This window comes from Quercus lobata, chromosome 10 (genome assembly GCF_001633185.2).
Source record: "Quercus lobata isolate SW786 chromosome 10, ValleyOak3.0 Primary Assembly, whole genome shotgun sequence".
Taxonomy (NCBI): domain Eukaryota; kingdom Viridiplantae; phylum Streptophyta; class Magnoliopsida; order Fagales; family Fagaceae; genus Quercus; species Quercus lobata.
In genome coordinates this window covers 63,311,312-63,331,762 of record NC_044913.1, presented here as the reverse complement: position 1 = coordinate 63,331,762, position 20,451 = coordinate 63,311,312, and the positions used below count along the sequence as shown (strand labels likewise).

The 20,451-nt window shown below is 33.3% G+C and overlaps 2 protein-coding genes across 2 annotated transcripts; both read left to right on the top strand.

The window, feature by feature from the left end:
* Positions 1-13,983: 13,983 nt before the first annotated feature.
* LOC115965188 (probably inactive leucine-rich repeat receptor-like protein kinase At5g48380) lies at positions 13,984-14,658 on the top strand. Its single transcript, XM_031084373.1, has one exon. It carries the CDS (start codon positions 13,984-13,986, stop codon positions 14,656-14,658), a length of 675 nt encoding a protein of 224 aa, XP_030940233.1.
* Positions 14,659-18,222: 3,564 nt separating this feature from the next.
* Positions 18,223-20,082, top strand: LOC115965187 (probably inactive leucine-rich repeat receptor-like protein kinase At5g48380). The gene is made up of 2 exons (XM_031084372.1): positions 18,223-18,686; positions 19,132-20,082. Exons 1-2 carry the CDS (start codon positions 18,318-18,320, stop codon positions 20,080-20,082), a joined length of 1,320 nt encoding a protein of 439 aa, XP_030940232.1. The 5' UTR covers positions 18,223-18,317.
* The last annotated feature ends 369 nt before the right edge of the window (positions 20,083-20,451 follow it).

The window sequence follows — 20,451 nt, the reverse complement described above, 5'->3', positions numbered from 1 at the left end:
GTCACCTAAAAGTGGCTAAGTGACTAAATACCCTTAGACGAGTGTAAGCAGACAAGGATTCTTACACAACCGCAAGTCACATGCAAATCAAGAATATCAAATGTGATAACTAGAAAATGAATAAAAGAAGAAGCATCGAAGTGATCAAAGATGGTCGTCCAAAGAAATCACCTCGCTCTTTAATAGTGATAAAAAATAGTCGTCCAAAGAAATTAGCCTGCTCTTCAGCAGTGACAAAAAATGATCTTCAAAAGAAATTAGCTCACTTTCAAGATCAAGCTATGATCCTTCGAAAGTCCAAAAAGACCTTCAAAAGGCAGATACTAAGAAGTCGTCACAAAAATACTACCATTCTTTAAGAAGAAGGTAGTTGAAGATAAAGAGGCCTGAATCTAAACAAGTCAATAATATTCCCTAAGCCTGACCAACATAAAGCAAAATCAAACTTGGGAATGGGAGGCAATTGATGAGTCCAAAAAAATCATTAAGGTTGTCCATTAATATGGACGACCTTGCATCATTAGTAGGCCATCAAAGATAACTACTCAACATATTCAATAACGACCATTAAAGGTCTTAAACTCTCATCAAGACAAAGAATGTTACAATCAAGGTAATAATTACCCTAATTTATGTACAACAGCTACTTAAGTCACCTATAAAATGGACAATTTGTCTCGCTAGCTAAGGTATGTCAAAAACTTGTACAAAATACTACAAAACACTACCTATATACATAATATATGGGCTGATACTAACTTAAGCATTGGAGGCTTCCCCACCGGGCACAACCCAGTGGTCTTTTCGATCTATCTCTCTTTCATCTTGCAGGTCTTACAAGATCGTCTAATGCTTCGGATTGGACGAGTGACCCAACTGACGATTTTGGCATTATCAATACCAATGACATAACACCAACCTCTGTAATTTATCTGAGTCTGACAAAAAATTGTTGATAATATAAATTATGCTGAATGGAAGATGAAAAAAAAACAAAAGTAGCTAATAAGGGGGAGGGGAACATTTTACATAGGCCCATATCCGTGTCCATCTCCTACAGAGCCGAGCAACATTATATCTGAGAGTTTGGGGATGGGCCTAGACACACTTCGATAACAAACGAAGGCCCAACAAACCAAATCATGTGCTAACAAACGAAGTTTTTTTTTTTTTTTTTTTTTTCCTATCTATTGGTAATGAATATATTTAGAGTTCAAATCTTTTATTCTCAACTATCAATTATACTAACGAATAGTGATACTAGTCTATGCAGCACGAGTAAGTACAAAACATTCCTGCCTTTGCTCCCACTAGATTACATTGTCATTGTTGTTAGATTTAGTCCATGAATATAAATGATTTGTAGCTACTTTGGATTGGAATATTTTAACAGGACAAAATGTCCCTAAAATGTATTTCTTAAATATTTTTAATAAACATAGTGTTAGAATCCCCTGTTTCACTTAAAATGTTTTTTTTTTTTTTTTAAATGATGATAACACTTACAAAGTGTGGCTGACATGTGTTAGTGGATTTTTTTTAATATTGAGTTCTAAATTATTGTTTTCTTGTAATGCATTCTTCTTTTGAGTGTTTTTATTTTAAATTCTCAATTTGAGAAATGTGTATTTCGATAATGCAAGTATTTCACTTAATCTTGAAAAATATTAAATTACTCTTTTTACATTTTTTTTTTTTTTTTATATTCAAATGTTACAATAAGAGAGGTAGAGGATTTAACTCGAATTCTCCTTATAAATGAGATCAAATCATGCCACTAAATTATAAGACTTCTTACTTTATTTTTTCCTTTAACAAAAAAATATCATTAACGAAATTATAGGGTCATTTTAGACTGATTATTCTTCCTTAATATTTTGATGGGTCCGATAATCCATTACTAGACCAAATGCTCTTTTTATTATTTTTATTTTTATTTTTTATGCCAAAGATATATAATGGGCTGCTTTTCTGGGTCAGAAGCCTTGAATCAATCTTTCATAATTCAGCCTACTCATTCATTATTTAGGCCCCAAAAAAAAAACAAAGCCCAAAAGATTTGAATTTCACAAACGGTTCGGATAGGTATCGGAATGTGATCTTACTATGAAGTTTCTAGCTGTAATAGTCTTTGCATTTGCATATGATTTTGTAGTTTCTTCAATGACCAGTAACACTCCATCATCCACGAGAATCTTCAAAAACAACTACACCGTCCAATATCATCTCCCAATTCCCAAAAAGCTAACCAAAGTCTTTCAACTTTCAACGCGGTCCATCTGAACAACAAAGTTAGACTAGCTTCCCCTTTTTTCTTTGTGCTTTTGAAAAAGTATATATGGTTTATTGTTCAAATGGGAACTTGCATTGGCTTTATAAGACTCATGATTCATGGAAACTTCATATTCTTATAATTTATAATAGAAAATTGCTTAGGGCTTATGTTCATTTCATTAGTTATTTATAGTGTATTTAGATGAACTTATTTTTATCAGTTTATTTTGTCTATTGTGTAAAAGTAAAATTATTCCTTAAAAATGTGATGTTTTCAAAAGTTATTTGTCCCCTTTAAAATGAAAATAAGCTTCTAAATAATTTTTAGCTCATTTGGTTGTTTAGTTATTAAGATACTGCAAACTATACTTGATGACATGGGCGGAGCCATGTTGAAGGGTGGGGGGGCCATGGCCCCCCCAAAATTTTGAAATTTTTTTAAATATATATATAATTATTTAATATTTTCAAAACTTAGTCTACAAAAATAAGAGTTGGCCCCCCCTAAGTATTTGAATTAGTCCAATGATGCTTTAAAAAAAAATAATTGGTCTAATAGTTATAGAAACAATTTTATTTTTCACAATTTTATTTTTTATTGTAAAATGTGTTTTTATATCTGTTAAATATTTGAAAAAGTTTGACACCAAACATATTTGAATTTATCTTTTTCAACTTGTTATGTGGCGATTAACATGTTATTGACTCATTAAAAAATTATTGTCACTAAAACTACACATGAATGTCTCTTTAGTTGCCACATAATGGGTCAAAGCAAAATAGTTTCAAATATGTTTGGAGCTTAATTTGTTCCTCCAAGTTTTGGATCATTTTTATTTTTGAAAATTATATTAGTTCAATTGAATAATTTTACTTACATTAGTATAAAATTTGATAATTTTTGTAGAAAATGAAACTTTTTAAGAATTTAACTATGAAAATTGTGAAAATGTATTTTATTGATTTTATTAAAGATAGCCATCAAACATAATTTTGATTGAATATATTAAGCTCTTTTTTTGTTGGGTGTGTGTATATATATAACTTATCAAATAAAAAAGTGTGTATATATAATAAAAAAAAAGCATGTGTATTTATGTGTGTGTTTGGGGTTGTCTTGATAAATATATTAGTGTTGCAACTTGGCCCCCCCAAACAAAAATTCCTGGCTCCGCCCCTGCTTGATGATGCTTAAGATTAGTTATTGCATTTCTAATATGTAGAGGTGTTCATCAAACTGTTCAAACCGTAGCTAAACTAGAAAAATTTCTTTCACCAAACTGCTATATTATTATTTGGGGTCAAAATGGAAATTTTCAGCCAATTTTAGGGCATTTAGGGCACTTATGGATCTAAATAACATTTTTCAACATTATAAATTAAAAAATGAGTTGAACATGTATAATTCCCATTTGCGATTGAAGACTGAATGACATAGTATATTGTTTCTAAAAAAGAAAAAGAAAAAAAGAATGACATAGTATATTACCATATGTAAAACTCTACTAGGAAATGCCTTTATATAGTCACATTATATGTGTGTATTGTATAGTGCAACAGTTCAAGCAGTGTGCATGAGTGTATGGCAAGTGCAATAACACAACAGGCCCAATACACTTTTCTTGATGTATGATACAGGGCATAAGACAACAAACCTTGCAAAACGATTTATATTTTTTTAATTGAAAAATTACGTCGTTGTTTTGAGCTTATGTGACATTTATTGGCCGTTTTATTTATGGATTTAATGGAATGATCATAATTAAATAATAAAAATTATCTCATACTCCATTTTTCACATACTTGTACACCATATCTACAATTGCATTTGGTGAACAAATTTTAAAACACGAGAATGTGATGTACATTTTTAAAGTTCATGTGTATGGAAAATGTGAAAAAAGTTGTGTAAGAGAATCATTACCTATATTAAAAATTCTTGAAAAAATTATAAATTTAAATCTAAAATTTAATACTTATAGGGCCAAAATCACAACCATCCAAATTTAAAAAAAGAAAAAAAAAAAAAAAAAAAAAAAAGGGTTGCCTGACATGTATCGTTCGCAGAAATTACAAGGAACCAACCGGGCGTCCTTTTTCTGTCTTGGCTTGAACCCCTTGACTTCGCTTTGCAAGCTTTAAATTTTCTACTAGCGTTCTTCACAGGGTATGATTACATGACTTGGAAAATTACAGGTTACTTTACTATAGGGCCATTCTTTTTACCCTATTTATTGGTTGTGAAATTTCGAGTGTAATATACTAATATCTTGCAACTCTTAACATATTGTGATACACAGCCAAGTCTTCCAAAACAGTAGATATGTTATTTGAAGATTCAAGAACTAATGAAATGTGTTTTAACTCTAGATTTTGTTTCTATCTTTCTATTTCTAATTAGTTACATATATAGCTTTTAGTTCTCTCTTTTCTTGCCAAGCACTCACAAAGCAAATGACTCTTAAGGCCAGAGTATTCGCAGCTCTTTTTTCACAAATTTGCTTGCCTATTTCTAGATATTCTTGAAATAAGCAATGGCGTACAGAGTGATATCGACTGCTTGAAGTCAATTAAGCATTCGCTTGAAGACCCATACGGCCACCTTAATACTTCATGGAACTTCAACAACAATACCGAAGGTTTCATCTGCAAATTTACCGGGGTCGAATGTTGGCACCCCGATGAGAATAAGGTCTTAAATCTCAGACTAAGCGACATGGGGCTCAGGGGCCGGTTCCCTCGGGGCATTAAAAACTGCACAAGTCTATTTGTGAATTAAAATTAACTAGTCGCTAACCCGTGCGATGCACAGGAAAACTATTAGAAAATAATAAAGCATGCATATATTAAAAGACAATTTAAGTTCATGTGTGCTTGCAAGGGATACATACCTAAATAGTTCTTGCGGTAGAAATAAAAGCCTTATCTTTGAGATAAAGAACTGATGTAAACAAACTAACCTTACATAAAACAAATTAAAAAAAAAAACATAAAACTGATGTCACGGGAAATTCAGCCACATAGTAGTAATATATAAATCTCTTAAAACCTAAACCTAAACCTAAACGTAAGGACTAAATATTTATGCGCCTTCTCTTGCTTTCCTGATGTATTTGGTTAAAAACATAAAACTGATGTCACGGGAAATTTAGCCACATAGTAGTAATATATAAATCTCTTAAAACCTAAACCTAAACCTAAACCTAAACGTAAGGACTAAATATATAAACAAACTAACCTTACAAAAGCTGAACTTTATAAGCTAAAATCTATACCGTGAGTTGTAGATCTTGAATGCTATACCGTGCGTTTAGGGCTTCCTACATCTGGAGAGAGAGAGAGTTTGCAGAAACCAAAGAAAATCTCTCTATAGCTTAAGAAACACAATATACTAAAATCAAAGAGATAAAATTTTCAGAGGACAAAATATTATAGATAATTTAAAAGAATTTTGGTTTAATTCTTGAACACCGCAACTCCATAAAATTCATACTAATAATAATATTTTATGATAGCGCAGTTAGAATTTTGGTTTAATTCTTGAACACTGAATTGGAAATTGATTATATGAGTATTCAATGGTGAACAAAGTACTATGTATTAATTAATATATAAATAAAACTAACCTTACAAAAGCTGAACTTTATAAGCTAAAATCTATACCGTGCATTGTAGATCTTGAATGCTTTAGGGCTTCCTACGTTTGGAGAGAGAGAGTTTGCAGAAACCGTGGTTTTATATTTCTTAACTTGAGAGAGGGGTAAGGTTGCTAGGGTTTTGTAAATCTTGAATGCTTTAGGGCTTCCTACATCTGGAGAAAGAGAGAGTTTGCAGAAACCGTAGCTTTATATTTCTTAACTTGAGAGAGGGGTAAGGTTGTTAGGGTTTTGAGGAGTTATAATTTTTATTTATTTTTTTTTTTAAAATATTGTGCTGACGTGGAAAATTGTGGTGCCAGCAAAGGCTTCGGTTATATATATATATATATATATATATATATGACTACCAAGCAATAGCAATATTATGGAAACAAAAAAATTCCAGCAAGCACCACATAAGCACCACCACACAAGAATGCCAAATCTTACGTGAAGTGTAGAGGGAAAAACCACGGGACAACTCTGAAAAATATCCACTATGAAATAGAGATTACAACTATCAAGTTTATGCTAAACTTGAGTCCATAATAAATTGGATATACAACAAATAAATCTCAAGGAGTAAATACAATCTCACCACAAAGCCAGTAGCAAAATCTTCCTCTGAATACTCCAACTCTCCATGGTTGTAGCAATCAAAAACTCCATGAGAACTCCACCAATTTATCTTCCTTGCGTGTAACTTGAGCAAAGAAAAATGTCTCCTTTTTCTTTTTCACTCTCTCACACTCTTACTGTGTTTCTCTCTATCCCTTCACACGGACTGCACCTCAAATGGCTGAATATCTCTTTGTGTTTTTGCTCACTCTATGGAACTCACACTCTCTGCTTCAGCCCTTACTTAGTGTGTTTCTCTCTCAATCACACTCATGGCCGAATGTCCTTTCTTTTCTTTTCCTTCTTTACTCCTTAGCATGTCTCACACACTTGCTTAGCTTTGCATTAAACCAAAAGCTAACTTTGGAAGCTTGAGGAAGCAAGCTCATTAATGAGCTTGACGAGGCATGTGGGCTGGACCCACACGGTGCTTTACACCCAACAATCTCCCCCTCCAGCCCACTACGGAGGAGATCTCCAACCCAAGTCTTCAATCAGAATTCATGTCGGCCAACCCGGCACAAAGCTTTAGCTTTTCTCTAGACACACCTTGGTCAACATGTCAGTTGGATTTTCATTTGTGTGAATCTTCTCTAATTCAAATGACTGTTGTTCAACAACTAGTCTCAACCAATGGTATCTCACCTCAATGTGCTTCGAGTGTGAATGGTACATAGAATTCTTGCTCAAGTCTATAGCACTCTGACTATCACAATTAACTACATACCCATCTTGCTTCAAACCCAATTCTTGGAGAAACCATTTCAACCAAAGCATCTCCTTACTTGCTTCATTAGTTGCAATATACTCAACTTCAGTTGTAGATAAGGTAACACACTTCTGCAATCTTGATTGCCATGATACAACTCCCCTTGCAAAAGTAAATAAATACCCTAATGTAGATTTCCTACCATCAAGGTCACCTGCCCAATCTGTATCTACACAACCCTCCAAAATTGGTTTAGAATCACCAAAAGTCAAGCACAATTTAGAGCTACCTCTCAAGTACCTAAAGATCCATTTCACTACTTCCCAGTGATCTTTACCAGGATTAACCATGAACTTGCTGACAACACCAACTGCATGAGAAATATTTGGTCGTGTGCAAACCATAGCATACATCAAACTCCCAACTACTGAGGAATAAATAGTTGATGCTATGTCTTTTTTCTCTTTCTTGGATGAAGAACAAGATTTCTTTCTTAGCTTGAAATGAGCACCAAGAGGTGTGCTGACTGGCTTGGCATGCTTCATATTGAACCTTTCAAGAAGCTACTCAATATATTTCTCTTGTGAGAACCATAGCTTCTTAGCTTTCCTGTCACGTAGAATCTACATACCCAAAATTTGTCTTACTGGACCCAAGTCTTTCATATCAAATGACTTGAACAAGTCCTTCTTCAAATTTCCAATCACACCTGCATCTTGTCCTACTATCAACATATCATCTACATATAACAGAAGAATAACAAATTTACCATTGGGAAATTTTCTAACATACACACAATGATCTGCTTTTGTCCTTGTGTACCCGTGACCCACCATGAATGAGTCAAACTTCTTGTACCACTGTCTTGGAGCTTGCTTCAAGCCATACAAACTCTTCTTTAACTTGCAAACCATGTGTTCTTTCCCTTTTACTTTGAATCCCTCTGGCTGATCCATGTAGATTTCTTCTTTCAAATCACCATAAAGAAAAGTTGTCTTCACATCAAGTTGCTCAAGCTCAAGATCCAAGCTAGCTACTAATCCTAGAACTACTCGAATGGAACTCATCTTGTCTACTGGAGAAAATATTTCATCAAAGTCAATCCCTTGTTTCTGACTGAAACCTTTAACCACCAATCAGGCTTTATACTTCACTAACTTGTCACCATCTTTCTTTAGCTTGAACACCCATTTGTTTCTCAATGCCTTCTTACCTTTAGGAAGTTCCACCAAGTCATAAATCTTATTCTTATTCAAAGAATTCATCTCTTCATGCATAGCCTTCAACCAACTTTGCTTATCCTTATGAGACTGCACCATCTTTCTTTAGCTTGAACACCCATTTGTTTCTCAATGCTTTCTTGCCTTTAGGAAGTTCCACCAAGTCATAAATCTTATTCTTAGAATTCATCTCTTCATGCATAGCCTTCAACCAACTTTGCTTATCCTTATGAGACTGTACTTCCTGAAAACTTTCTGGCTCCCCCTCTTCAGTAATCATAGAATACTCAGAAGTGGGGTATCTAGTTGATGGACGACACTCTCTAGTAGACCTTCTTACTTGAGGTTCTACCATCTCTAGAGGAGGAGGCTGCTCCCCCTGCTCAACACCATCTGTATCTGTCACATCAACACCATCAACACTTGCTGGCTCATCAACATCAAATTCAATTGGTTCATCACCATAATTCTCATCTTGTACCTCTTCCCTATTTGTGGCATTATCTAAGGAAGAAGAGGTAGGTGTAAGATTAGGAACACCTTCAACTGTAGCTTTAGGCTTCTCAGTTTTCTCAAAGTCTGCCAAGTTTTCATTCTTATGAAAAACTACATCTCGACTTCTGATCATTTTCTTTTCTTTTGGATCCTATAGCTTGTAGCCAAATTATGCATCTCCATACCCAACAAATATACAAGGAGTGGATTTGCTATCAAGCTTTGATCTTTGTTCCTTAGGCACATGAACAAATGCCTTGCACCCAAATACCTTTAAGTGAGAGTAAGAAACATCTTTCCCTATCCATACTCTTTCTGGAATATCAAAATCCAAAGGAACTGATGAAGATCTATTAATTAGGTAGCATGCAGTCACAATAGCTTCACCCCAGGATGACTTAGGCAGATTAGTCATTCTCAACATACATCTGATCTTCTCAACAATACTGCAGCTCATCCTTTCTGCCACATGATGTGCATGAAATATATACAATAAAGTACTCACATATCTACATATTTAGCCTTACTTTTATGTTATTTTGTGACTGATTATATAATATCTTTGTGTTGTAGGTAATAAGGGCTTTACATGCAAAGTGGGGCTAGGCCAATTGAATCAAGCCAACTTACATTCAGCCAGGCATGAATTCAAGAAAAGACCAACCCAATTAAATTTAAGTCCAATTGGAACAAGGAATCAAAGGAAATTTGTACCAAATCCAAGTCCAATTCGGATTAGGATTCCAGATTGCATATCAGTTAGTATTTTTGGCATAACTTTAGGCTTAGATGTCCAATCAAGATGATTCAAGTTGTGCTGGAACGTTAACTTAAAGGGCTACAACTTTGTAGTTTACCAGAAGTCCAAATTCTGATACTAAATGGGCCAAAACCGTCGGTTAAATGAAGCCTAAAAATCTGGAATTTTCTCCAAACGGGAATTCAACTTGTAATAGGATTCCTTGACCTATTTAAAGGCTCTTTAGGGCAAAATTCAGGGAGGCTGAGGCTGAGGCTAGTGCTAGGGCTGAGGGCTGAATGCATAGAGAGTGCGGCTACTTCTTTGGTTTTCTTCCATGACAGTTAGTTTTATTTTATTTGTCTAGTTTAATGTTTAGTATTTTATTTTTCTGTTTTCTTTCAATTACCATGTGTAGCTAAATTTATAATTAGGGTTGAGGATGAAACCTTGTTAAGGATTAAAAGTAATATTTATGTGATTTGATTTTTCCCACAATAGTTGTTCTTTAATGATTTGAATTGTTCTTGCTTCATATCAATTGACTAAGATGGGATTCTAGATATGAGTTCAATCATGTTTTTCTCATGATTTAGGATTTGTCTTAATTAATTGAATGTTTGGTTTATTAATTCTTGATTATAAAATTGGATATCGCTTGTGATTTGTCTATCAATGGATACAATTTATGATTTGATTTTTAGAATTGGATATATCTTGTGATTTGTTTGGCTACGGATACAATTGATGTTTTGATTTTATACTTAAGAAGCGAAGAAGAACATGTTTTTGATTTTTAAAATAAGGATTTTAATGATGATATTTTCCATGATAGCAAGATTGATTTCTAGATTATCATTCAGTGGTTGGGAAAAGTTAAAGATCATAAATATATGCTGATATGACTTACAAGGCGAATTCCAAAACCTTAATTCCTTCTCTTGATTGTTTACATCTTTTTATTGCTTTATATCTTTTGTTTAGTTTAACTATTTGCTTAATTTTATTATTTATTTAGTATATTTAATTGCAAAAAAAAACCAATTTTTATTAAACTAGATTAGGATTAATTTGGTTAAGGTTTAATTAATTTTCCTACGTTCATACAAGTCCCTGTGGGTTCAACCTCGTTCTTGTCCAACTATACTTCGGTACGGTTCATACACTTGCGAGTATTTTAAAATTTCACAACACCACACAATTTTGCTATGGGGTACCAGGAGCTGTCTTCTCATGTCTAATGCCTTTCTCGGAGTAGTAGCTCTTGAATTCATTAGATGTGTATTCACCAACATTATCACTATAGAGACACTTCAAAGGCTTCCCTTTCTCTCTTTCCACCATGGCATGAAATTTCTTGAAGTGCTTAAATACTTGGTCTTTTGTTTTCAAAACATAAACCTGCACCTTTCATGAAGCATCATCAATAAATTTAAAAAAATATTTATTGTCACCTAAAGTCTCAACATCAATGGGACCACATACATCAGAATAAACAAGATCTAATATATTGGGTTTTCTAGTAGAGGGTATATTAAATGCAACTCTATGTTGTTTACCAAATAAACAAAAGTCACAAGGATTAAGTGACATACCTCTGGCAAAGGGAATGAGAGACTTCTTTGCCAAAATCTGCAACCCTTTTTCACTCATGTGAGCCAGCCGCCTATGCCACAAGTTAGGTGAAAAGTCCTCCTGAGCTGCACTAACAACATCCGACATTTTTTTTTATAAACATTATTATTAGTAGGACATTTACTACATAATTATACACATTTGCATGAATAGTATATAATACTATCCTATAAATTATTAATACATATAATGTTGTATACATTTATTTAGTTTATAATGTAAAATATACATGAATGGTGAATGTAAAAACATATTTTCCATATAATTATTTATTATTTTTTTCTTTGGTAGTCAACCAATAATGTTAGATCCCCTAAAAAAATTTAAAAAAAAAAAAAAAAAACCAATAATGTTAGTATTGCATACTTTCAAACACTTTTTTTTGCTACAACTATCACAATTGTGTGGATCCACAATTTATTTTTTTATCATTTTCAGTTTGCACAATTGTGAACATGTGTGTGAAAGTCTAAGGGTCTGTTTGGTACATGTGTTTAAACACATGTTTTCAGTTTTTAAATAATATTACACGCATTTTTAGACACTTTTTTACTCACACATATTTCCAAAAAATACAAACAAACTAGAAAAATATTACCAAACGACCCTTAAGATATTAATTTATTGGTGGTTTTTTTTTGGCTGAATAAAAATTTGATAAAACACCTAAAAAAATCAAACATAGATAAAGACACAAAAAGAATTATTGGTAGCTGACTGACTTTGAAATTAGAAAGTTGACAATGTCAAATCTTCCTTGAGAAGAATTTGTATTTCAGTTCATCTTCTAAAATTTTTTTAATATACATACGTCATAATCATAGCAAAATTTTCAAAATGCATTGACAATGCCCTAGATCTTTGTAAATGACACAGAAAGTCTTGCTAAGTGGGCCTAAATCACATTGCTAGGAAATCAAGCTCTTTGACCCATAATCTTTCTAGATGGCTCCTGTGGGGACAATTTTTGCCTAGACCAAGTGTTGCACTTGTAGTCATTTTTGGCTTGGAGAGTCCCACATTGGAAGGAAAGCCTTCCTCTTCATGCCATATAAGGGATGACCAATGGTGATAGAGTACCACTAGTTTAAAACTAGTGGTACTCTATCACCATTGGTCATCCCTTATATGGCATGAAGAGGAAGGCTTTCCCTAGGCAAAAATTGTCCCCACAGCTCCCTTTTGGCTCATTTGGGGTTGGAGCGTATCTCCTTGAGTTCTAATGACATATATTTTGTCACAACTTGCACACACACACATATATATATATATATATATATTAACTGGTGATTTCATTATTTTTTCACCAAATACTGATGGTGATCTTATGTATAGGTTATGTAATTCAATCACAAATTAACGTATATGTAAGTTGTAGCAAAGTATATGGTCCTAGAAGAATTGATATTCTTCATGACCTTGTGGTTGAGGGAGTTGGTTTCTCTTCCTCATCTGTTTATATTTGTCTGATTAATTAATTTATTAGTGTTATTCAGGGGGTAAAAAGTGACTATAAATCAAAGAGTAATTTCTAATTATTAGTATTAGGGGTGAGCATGGGTCGGGTTGAGGGGATTTTTTGACCCAACCCATCACATAAGTCCAACCCAACCCAACCCAACCCACATGGGTCGGGTTGGGTCGGGTTGAACCCATGGGTTTGACAAATTATTATTATTATTAAATTGAGTAGAAAAAAATATAAATATTAACATATTAAAAAAACCTAAAGATTAGTATCAATGTAACTCCTTAAAGGCACAACACTAATGACTAAACAATAATAGTAATTTATTAGGATTTGTGTGAACTAATTGGCTTTTATATAGAATAAGAAGAATTGGTTATTTCAAAAAATTTATTAATTATATAATATATTATATATATTAAATTAGTATTAGTAGGAGGAACTGAGGAAATGTTGCTCTACAGCTGGTTTTCTTTTTAAATTATTAAATATATAATATATATATATATATATATATATAAGTGCCCTACAATTGATTTAAAAAAAATTATTAAATATAAAATATATTTTAAATATATATTAAAATATGGGTGGGTCGGGTCGGGTTTGGTGGGTTTGTAATTTTATGACCCAAACCCAACTCGACCCACTATAAAATTTTTTTTTGTAACCCAACCCAACCCACCAAGCCTTAAAATCCGACCCAATCCGGCGGGTCGGGTTGGGTCGGGTTTGGCGAGTCGGTGGGTTTTCTGCACACCTCTAATTAGTATTTAATTAATGTTGAAATGGTGCCCTAGATTATCTAGATAAAATCTTGAACTTTTCATCAGAATTCATTTAAGCTTTATATTTTTGTTTGAGTACTAATGGAGAGTGATTAATTTGCTTTACAGTTTTTAATAGTCGAGGGGATGGTTACAAAAATAAGTTTTACGAGTCTTAGTAAAGCAACCGAAAATTTTAGTGCAAGCAATGTCATTGGATCCGGTAAAATGGGAACCATGTACAAGGCAATTCTTCTGGATGGTACTTTCTTAGCAGTTAAGAGGCTAAATACATCTCAACATCATGAGGATCAATTACTATCTGAGCTAATGACACTAGGAAGGTTAAGACATAATAACTTAGTTCTTCTCATGGGATTCTGCCTAGAAATGTAAGAAGGGCTTCTTGTATACAAATATATGTCAAATGGAAGTCTTCATGATTGGCTACATGTTGTGGAAGATAAGGGTAAGATCTTGGAGTGGCATTTAAGGGTAACAATTACAGTTGGTATTGCAAGAGGCTTGGCTTGGCTTCACCATTGGTGTGGCTTCAAAATAGTTCACCTTGACATTAGCTCAAAATGTATCTTACTTGATAAGAATTTTAAGCCCAAGATATCAAATTTTGGAAGGGCAAAAAGCAGCAGTTTTGCTATCAATGGTGAATTTGGTGATGTGGAACTGGTTAAGAAGGATGTGTATAGCTTTGGAATTATGCTTCTAGAGCTAATTATAGGTAAGAAGCCAAGACAAATAACTAATCTTCCTAATTGTCTTGATGGAACCTTGGTCCAATGGAATAATCATATTTCAAAAACCTCCTTATGTGGTATGAATGATGTCATTGATAAATCTTTGTTGGGGAAAGGATATGAGGGTGAAATATTTCAATTCCTTACAATTGCATGTAGCTGTGTTCAGCCTCGTACCGATCAAAGGCCTACGATGCTTGAAGTGTGGGAGAAAGTGAGGGCTATCAGAGAGAGATATGGCCTCACTGACAAAGATGATTATCAGTTACTAAGGCAGCCTCAAATTGGCACGTCTGGCACTAAAGAGGACCTCGAAATCATTGAGGTTGAGACCCACTGACCTGGAACATACATATATATTACAATGATGATAGATAAATCCTTATCATCTAGTAGTTGTGCTTGTGCACCATCTCTTTGTTATTTGATCTCTCTTTTGAATATTAAAATTTATATTTCAAAGACATTGTAAAGATCGAATAGTCATTCTTTGCCTTTTTATTAACATACATAACAAAATCAAACTAAATGAAGCTATAGAAAAAGGCAAAAGGACCAAAATACCGAAAATGATAATGTCTCTTAGCTATTATTTGTTAACTTAAAATACTTTATGTTGTAAGCATTCAACAACTACTTTAACTTCAGGATCTAGAACTATCATGGATTTCACATTGATATAAAATATAACAAAATAGTCATGAGACTTACCTAGATCTAGTGATGCAATTCTATTTAAATCCAGTGAATAATAATAATTCTCTGTAGGATTAGTTTCTCTCTCTTCACCCTTTTTGCTGTATATGCTCAGTTCATTTAGATTTAGTCTACGATAGGAAAAATTGAATATCTTAGTGGGTAGAGAGGACTACTTTCCTAGTTTACTTTAATTTCCAATTCACCATCAAAGTTAGGAAACTAGTTCTCTAATTGATCAATCAAATAAGACACTAATGGATATGTCTTTATATCCCATTAAACCTCTAACTTATCGCATGTGCCTTATCATGTGGGCCACCAAATTAATTAAAAATTAATTTAGTCTTACATTATTTGTTTATAGGCATTTTTAAGTTTTATTTATGTTGACAATTCGCGAAGTAAACATATGTTGTAAGTATCTTTAGAAGTTTATTTTTGGAGACAAAAATGCTACAAAGTTATCTAATTTAGAGTGCAAATTTGGAAATTTCGATTCATGTTGGATTGATCGAAATTAAAATTTTGAGCGACCAAGCACTTAAATTCGACCAATTAAAAATCGCAAATTAAATCAGTCTGCAAATTTTATAGCCCAACCTACCGTCCAAGCAACTATGTTTTGTGCCACTTAATTATTCTACACTATAAAAGAGACCCTATATGAAAAAATAAACACTAAATATCCTAACACAATTGCTTTTCAAGCCAAATGATGAACTGGTGATTGAACTCAAGCAAGTTGAATTGCTTTAAATACATGTCATGGTAACTATGGATGATTTATTGAAGTTCAGGAACTAAGTATTGTTCATGAGGGATGCAACTTGAAAATAGGAGAAGGCTTGTGTTAGATAGTAGTAAGAAACCATAAGGACAATTGGTGAAAGCTTGGGTGCTTAACCTGGTGGTAGCTATATCTGTAGATGTCACAGATGTTTGAATCTTGCAAAGAGCTGTGGAGTTAGCTGGGAAGTGATGTACTGAACCATAGGGGAGAGGGATTCTAAGTTTCTAAGTCAAATTTGGATGCAACTATTAAGAAGAGAAGTCAATTTGTTGGGAAGTTGCTCCTATAGTTGAGGATATGAAAAATTTAATAACTCCTTTGATTGAGTTACAGTGAATTATCTTGGGTTCCCAGGGCTGGTAATGAAAGTTACGAAACTACTCACTTGATTGCTAAATGGGCATTTCGAATTGGATAGGGTGTGAATGAGTTGATTGGCTATATTCTCTATTATTAAATTTTTGTGGCCTAAAGGAAGGATTTAGGGCTCATTTGGTAGTAGAATTTGAAGATTATTTTGTGTGATTTAAATTCTCAAATACGTGAACCCCATTTGTAAGTTGTGTTTGGTAAAAGAAATCTCATAAGGATGTTTAGATAACAATTCTCATTTTAGGTGATTTAAAGCTAGCAAGTATTTGGAGAATCCTTTAATAGACGTTTTTGGTACTCAAGTAATAGTTTTAATTGGTATTGTTGTAATTATTAATTCCTTTGAAGTGAGTTATATTGGGTTCCAAGAGCTAGTAATGAAAGTCATAAAACTGCCCACTTGATTGCTTAATGGGCCAAAATGGGCCTTTAGGTAGGGTGTGAATGAGTTGGTCTGGCTATGGTCTTTATTGTGAGATTTTGTTTTGGGCCAATAGGAAGGATTTAGCTTCTTGATTACTTACTGTTGTTGCTCCTTTTGTTAATCTGTGTTGGTGTATGTTTCGGTAGCAGACAAAAAAAGAAATGCCCTTAAGTCTTTTTTTCTTTTCTTTTTTTAATCTTTTAGAATATTCTCTTGCTTTGAGCTCAATCTCCCTACCGGACCCTTTATTTTTATTTCTATTTTCTTAAATTCAGATTCCATTTGGTATGAGCATCGTTACCATATAAAATGATTTTACCAAACCTAATTTAAGTGTGGACTACATTAGACAATTGCGTTAACAGAGAGTTTCTTTTTTTTTCTTTTTTTTCTTTTTTTTGGGGGGGGGGGGGGGGCGGGGGAGGGGGGGGGGGGAACTACATGAAAAGTCAATTTGGATGAATATATTTTATATACTGTTATTTAGATTTATTCTATATGTTTTGCTAAGGGCCTTTGTAAATTGTTATTTTTTGGGGTTTTTATAAGAGACATTGAAGACTCAAATCCCCTATTGTTCGTTGTAACTATTGAATTATTAAAACAATTTAAAAAAAAAATTAGCAAAAGATAAGAGAAAAAAAAAATTATGTATTTCATGAGTTAGATTTTTTGTTGTCTTTTTTTTTTTTTTTTTTCCCTAACTTATTTTTGAGGTTACTTTTGACTTTTTCTTTTTCTTTTTTTGAGAAGAGCATTCCTTGTCAGAGTTCAGAGTCATGTATAAACTTTAAAAATTGTAATTTATACATTAAAATAAAAACATGTAATTTATACTCCCGATTTTCAAATTGAATAACTATGACAAAAGTGAGTGGTTAGCCATTAGCATAACACAGCTTATCTCAAACTTACATGCTTAAACTTTCAGGCCAAGTGATGTCTCTATATATTTTGTTTACTCAATCTGAGCCTCTCCAAGCAATTTTCTCTCCAACAAAGTTAATTATAAGTAACCAACTTTTCATCTCTCTCCAAATTGTACAAGTCTAAATGTACATTGGACGTCTCACTAACACATAATGGCAAGTCTCATAATAATTTTATCAATTAACGGATAAGATTCATCTTATTGGATCAATAAAATTTTTGAAGAAAATTTTAGTAAAGACTTTTCGAAACTCTAGTAGAAAAACACTGATTTGTGTAGTTTACTATCTTCAATTATTAGACAAGCTTCTAGAAGTTTAATTTCAACAATTATGGTATGGTTAATTATGAATGATTGAGAAAAAGTAACAAGTTCATGTAAAAATATAAACAACTACTCACAATCCGCCACCTTAGAATTGTAATAAAAGAACCCATGACATAAAGTTGTTTTCCTTTAACAACTCGATTGAATTTCTATGGACACGGCTTGTGTATGTGTCCCGAGCATTAGAGTAACGCATTGTACACAAGTTTAACCCAATTTTTACTAGCGTACTCTAGGGGGTATGACTTAGAAAATAGATCTAAAAACTATTAAAAAATCGGGGTGAAAGACCATTTTTCTTCTCGTTTTAGAAGTGGAGTGGTGGCTTTTTATCTGCTCCTATACGTTTGAGTGCAGATTGACTTGACTTTGATCCTTGTTGTCATCAAACTTTGTTGTTTTTCTTTAGACTCTTAGGTGCTTCTAGAATCAAAAGATTTTACACTTTCATTCTTCATGCTACTAAAATCACAAACTCAAATGGCTCTTAATGCAGGAGATCTGGTGTTGCTCTGCTTTTTTGTCTGGTCATTGCTAGGTACATTTAGTGAGAGTTATGCTCAGAGCTACGTGAATAACAGTGGACTTTGTGGAGGGCCATTGGAGGAAGACCGTAAAAAGCATAAATGGGTGTTTCAAATTTCTTTCAAAAGTGGATTTGAAGTTGGGTTTGTGGCGTTTGCTATTTTATATACAGCTTTTTTTATTTACTATTTTGATCTTTGGGTTGTGCCAATGGAGAGAGGGAAAATCATCAAAAGAATAGAACCTGATCATGTGAGTCAATTTCCAAAAGTAGAATCCCGATATGAACGAAGCAAAGAGGTACTCTCTCTGTTTGCAAGCCATATTTTGAAGTTTTAACTTTAAAGCAGCTATCAATTCAAAAAAATCAGATGTAACTCCAAACTTTTTTTATTTAATTTTTATATATATATATTACTCAATTAAAAATTACACCCTCCATGTTAGGATTTTTCAATTTTGGTATCTGAAGTTTTTCCTGTTAGGTTTCCTGTTAGGATTTATTAGCTTCTTCTTCTTCTTCTTTTAATTTTAAATTTTTATTAGAAAATTGGACTTGCTTAACTTTTCATAATGCATTTTCATATACTACATCTTTGTATGTGTTATCACATATCTGCAGGTATAACTTCCCAAATTACTAGTTTTAATTGTTGAAATGTCTAGACAAAATCTTGACTTCTCCATAATTTATTTTAAGCTCTACGATCATGATTAAGTACTAATGGAGTGATTTGGTCCACAGATTTCATTATTAGAGAAGATGGCTACAAAAATAAGCTTTATGAAGCTCAGAAAAGCAACCAACAATTTTAGTGCAAACAATGTCATTACGTCTGGAAAAACGGGGACTGTGTACAAGGCAATGCTTCCCTATGGTACTTTCATGGCGGTTAAGAGGTTACATGCATCACAACATTATGAGAATCAATTTATATCGGAGCTAATCACATTGGCTAGTTTGAGACACAAAAACTTGGTGCCCCTCATGGGGTTCTGCCTAGAAATGCAGGAAAGGCTTCTTGTATACGGATATATGTCAAATGGAAGTCTCCATGATTGGCTACATGTTGTGGAAGATGGGGCCAAGATGTTGGAGTGGCCTATAAGGGTTAAAATCATAGTTGGTATAGCTAGAGGCTTGACCTGGATTCACCATATGTGTCATTTCCAAGTAGTTCACCTTGACAATAGCTCGAAAGGTATCTTACTTCATCAAAATTTTGAGCCCAAGATATCGACATTTGGAGAGGCAATGTTCATGAACCAAAATGACATTGATTTGAACAAGAGCTGCTCTATAAATAGTGAATTTAGGGAGGTCGAACTTGTTAAGAAGGATGTATATAGCTTTGGAATTGTGGTTCTAGAACTAATTACAGGCAAGGAGCCGAGTCAGATGACTAATTTTCTTAACTTTCAGGAATCAAAATTTGGTCTGTGTGATGTCATTGATAGATCTTTGATGGGGAAAGGATATGATGGTGAAATATTTCAGTTCCTTAGGATTGCTTGTACCTGTGTTCAGCCTTGTACCGATCAAAGGCCAACGATGCTTGAAGTGTGCAAGAAATTGAGGGCTATCAGGGAGAGAAATTGCCTTACTGTTAAAGATGATTTTAAGTTAGTAAGGCAACCTGAAATTGTTGCATCTATCACTGAAGACGATGTAATCATTACAGTTCACACAGACTGACCATGAATCATGTGTATATCATGTATATGTTGTAAATGAAATACTAATATCATGTATATACTCTTGCAGTTCTTCACAATCTCTTTGTATTTCAGTTTTTTTTTTTAATAAATTTTTTACATTTTTGAAGACATTGCGAAGACTAAATGGTCAGTTTTTGTCGTTTCGATAAAAGGCGGACACAAAGAGAGAACAAAATCAAGTGAAATGGAAGCTCTAGAAACAGAACAAGGATCAAAATGCTCAGACTTCTTTGCTATTGATTTTTTATGGATGAACTGTACAACCATTATCAATGTGGCAATGTGAATCCAACGTCTCACACTCTTGTATTGTGCACAAATTGGTCTTTACTCTTTAAAACGTAAC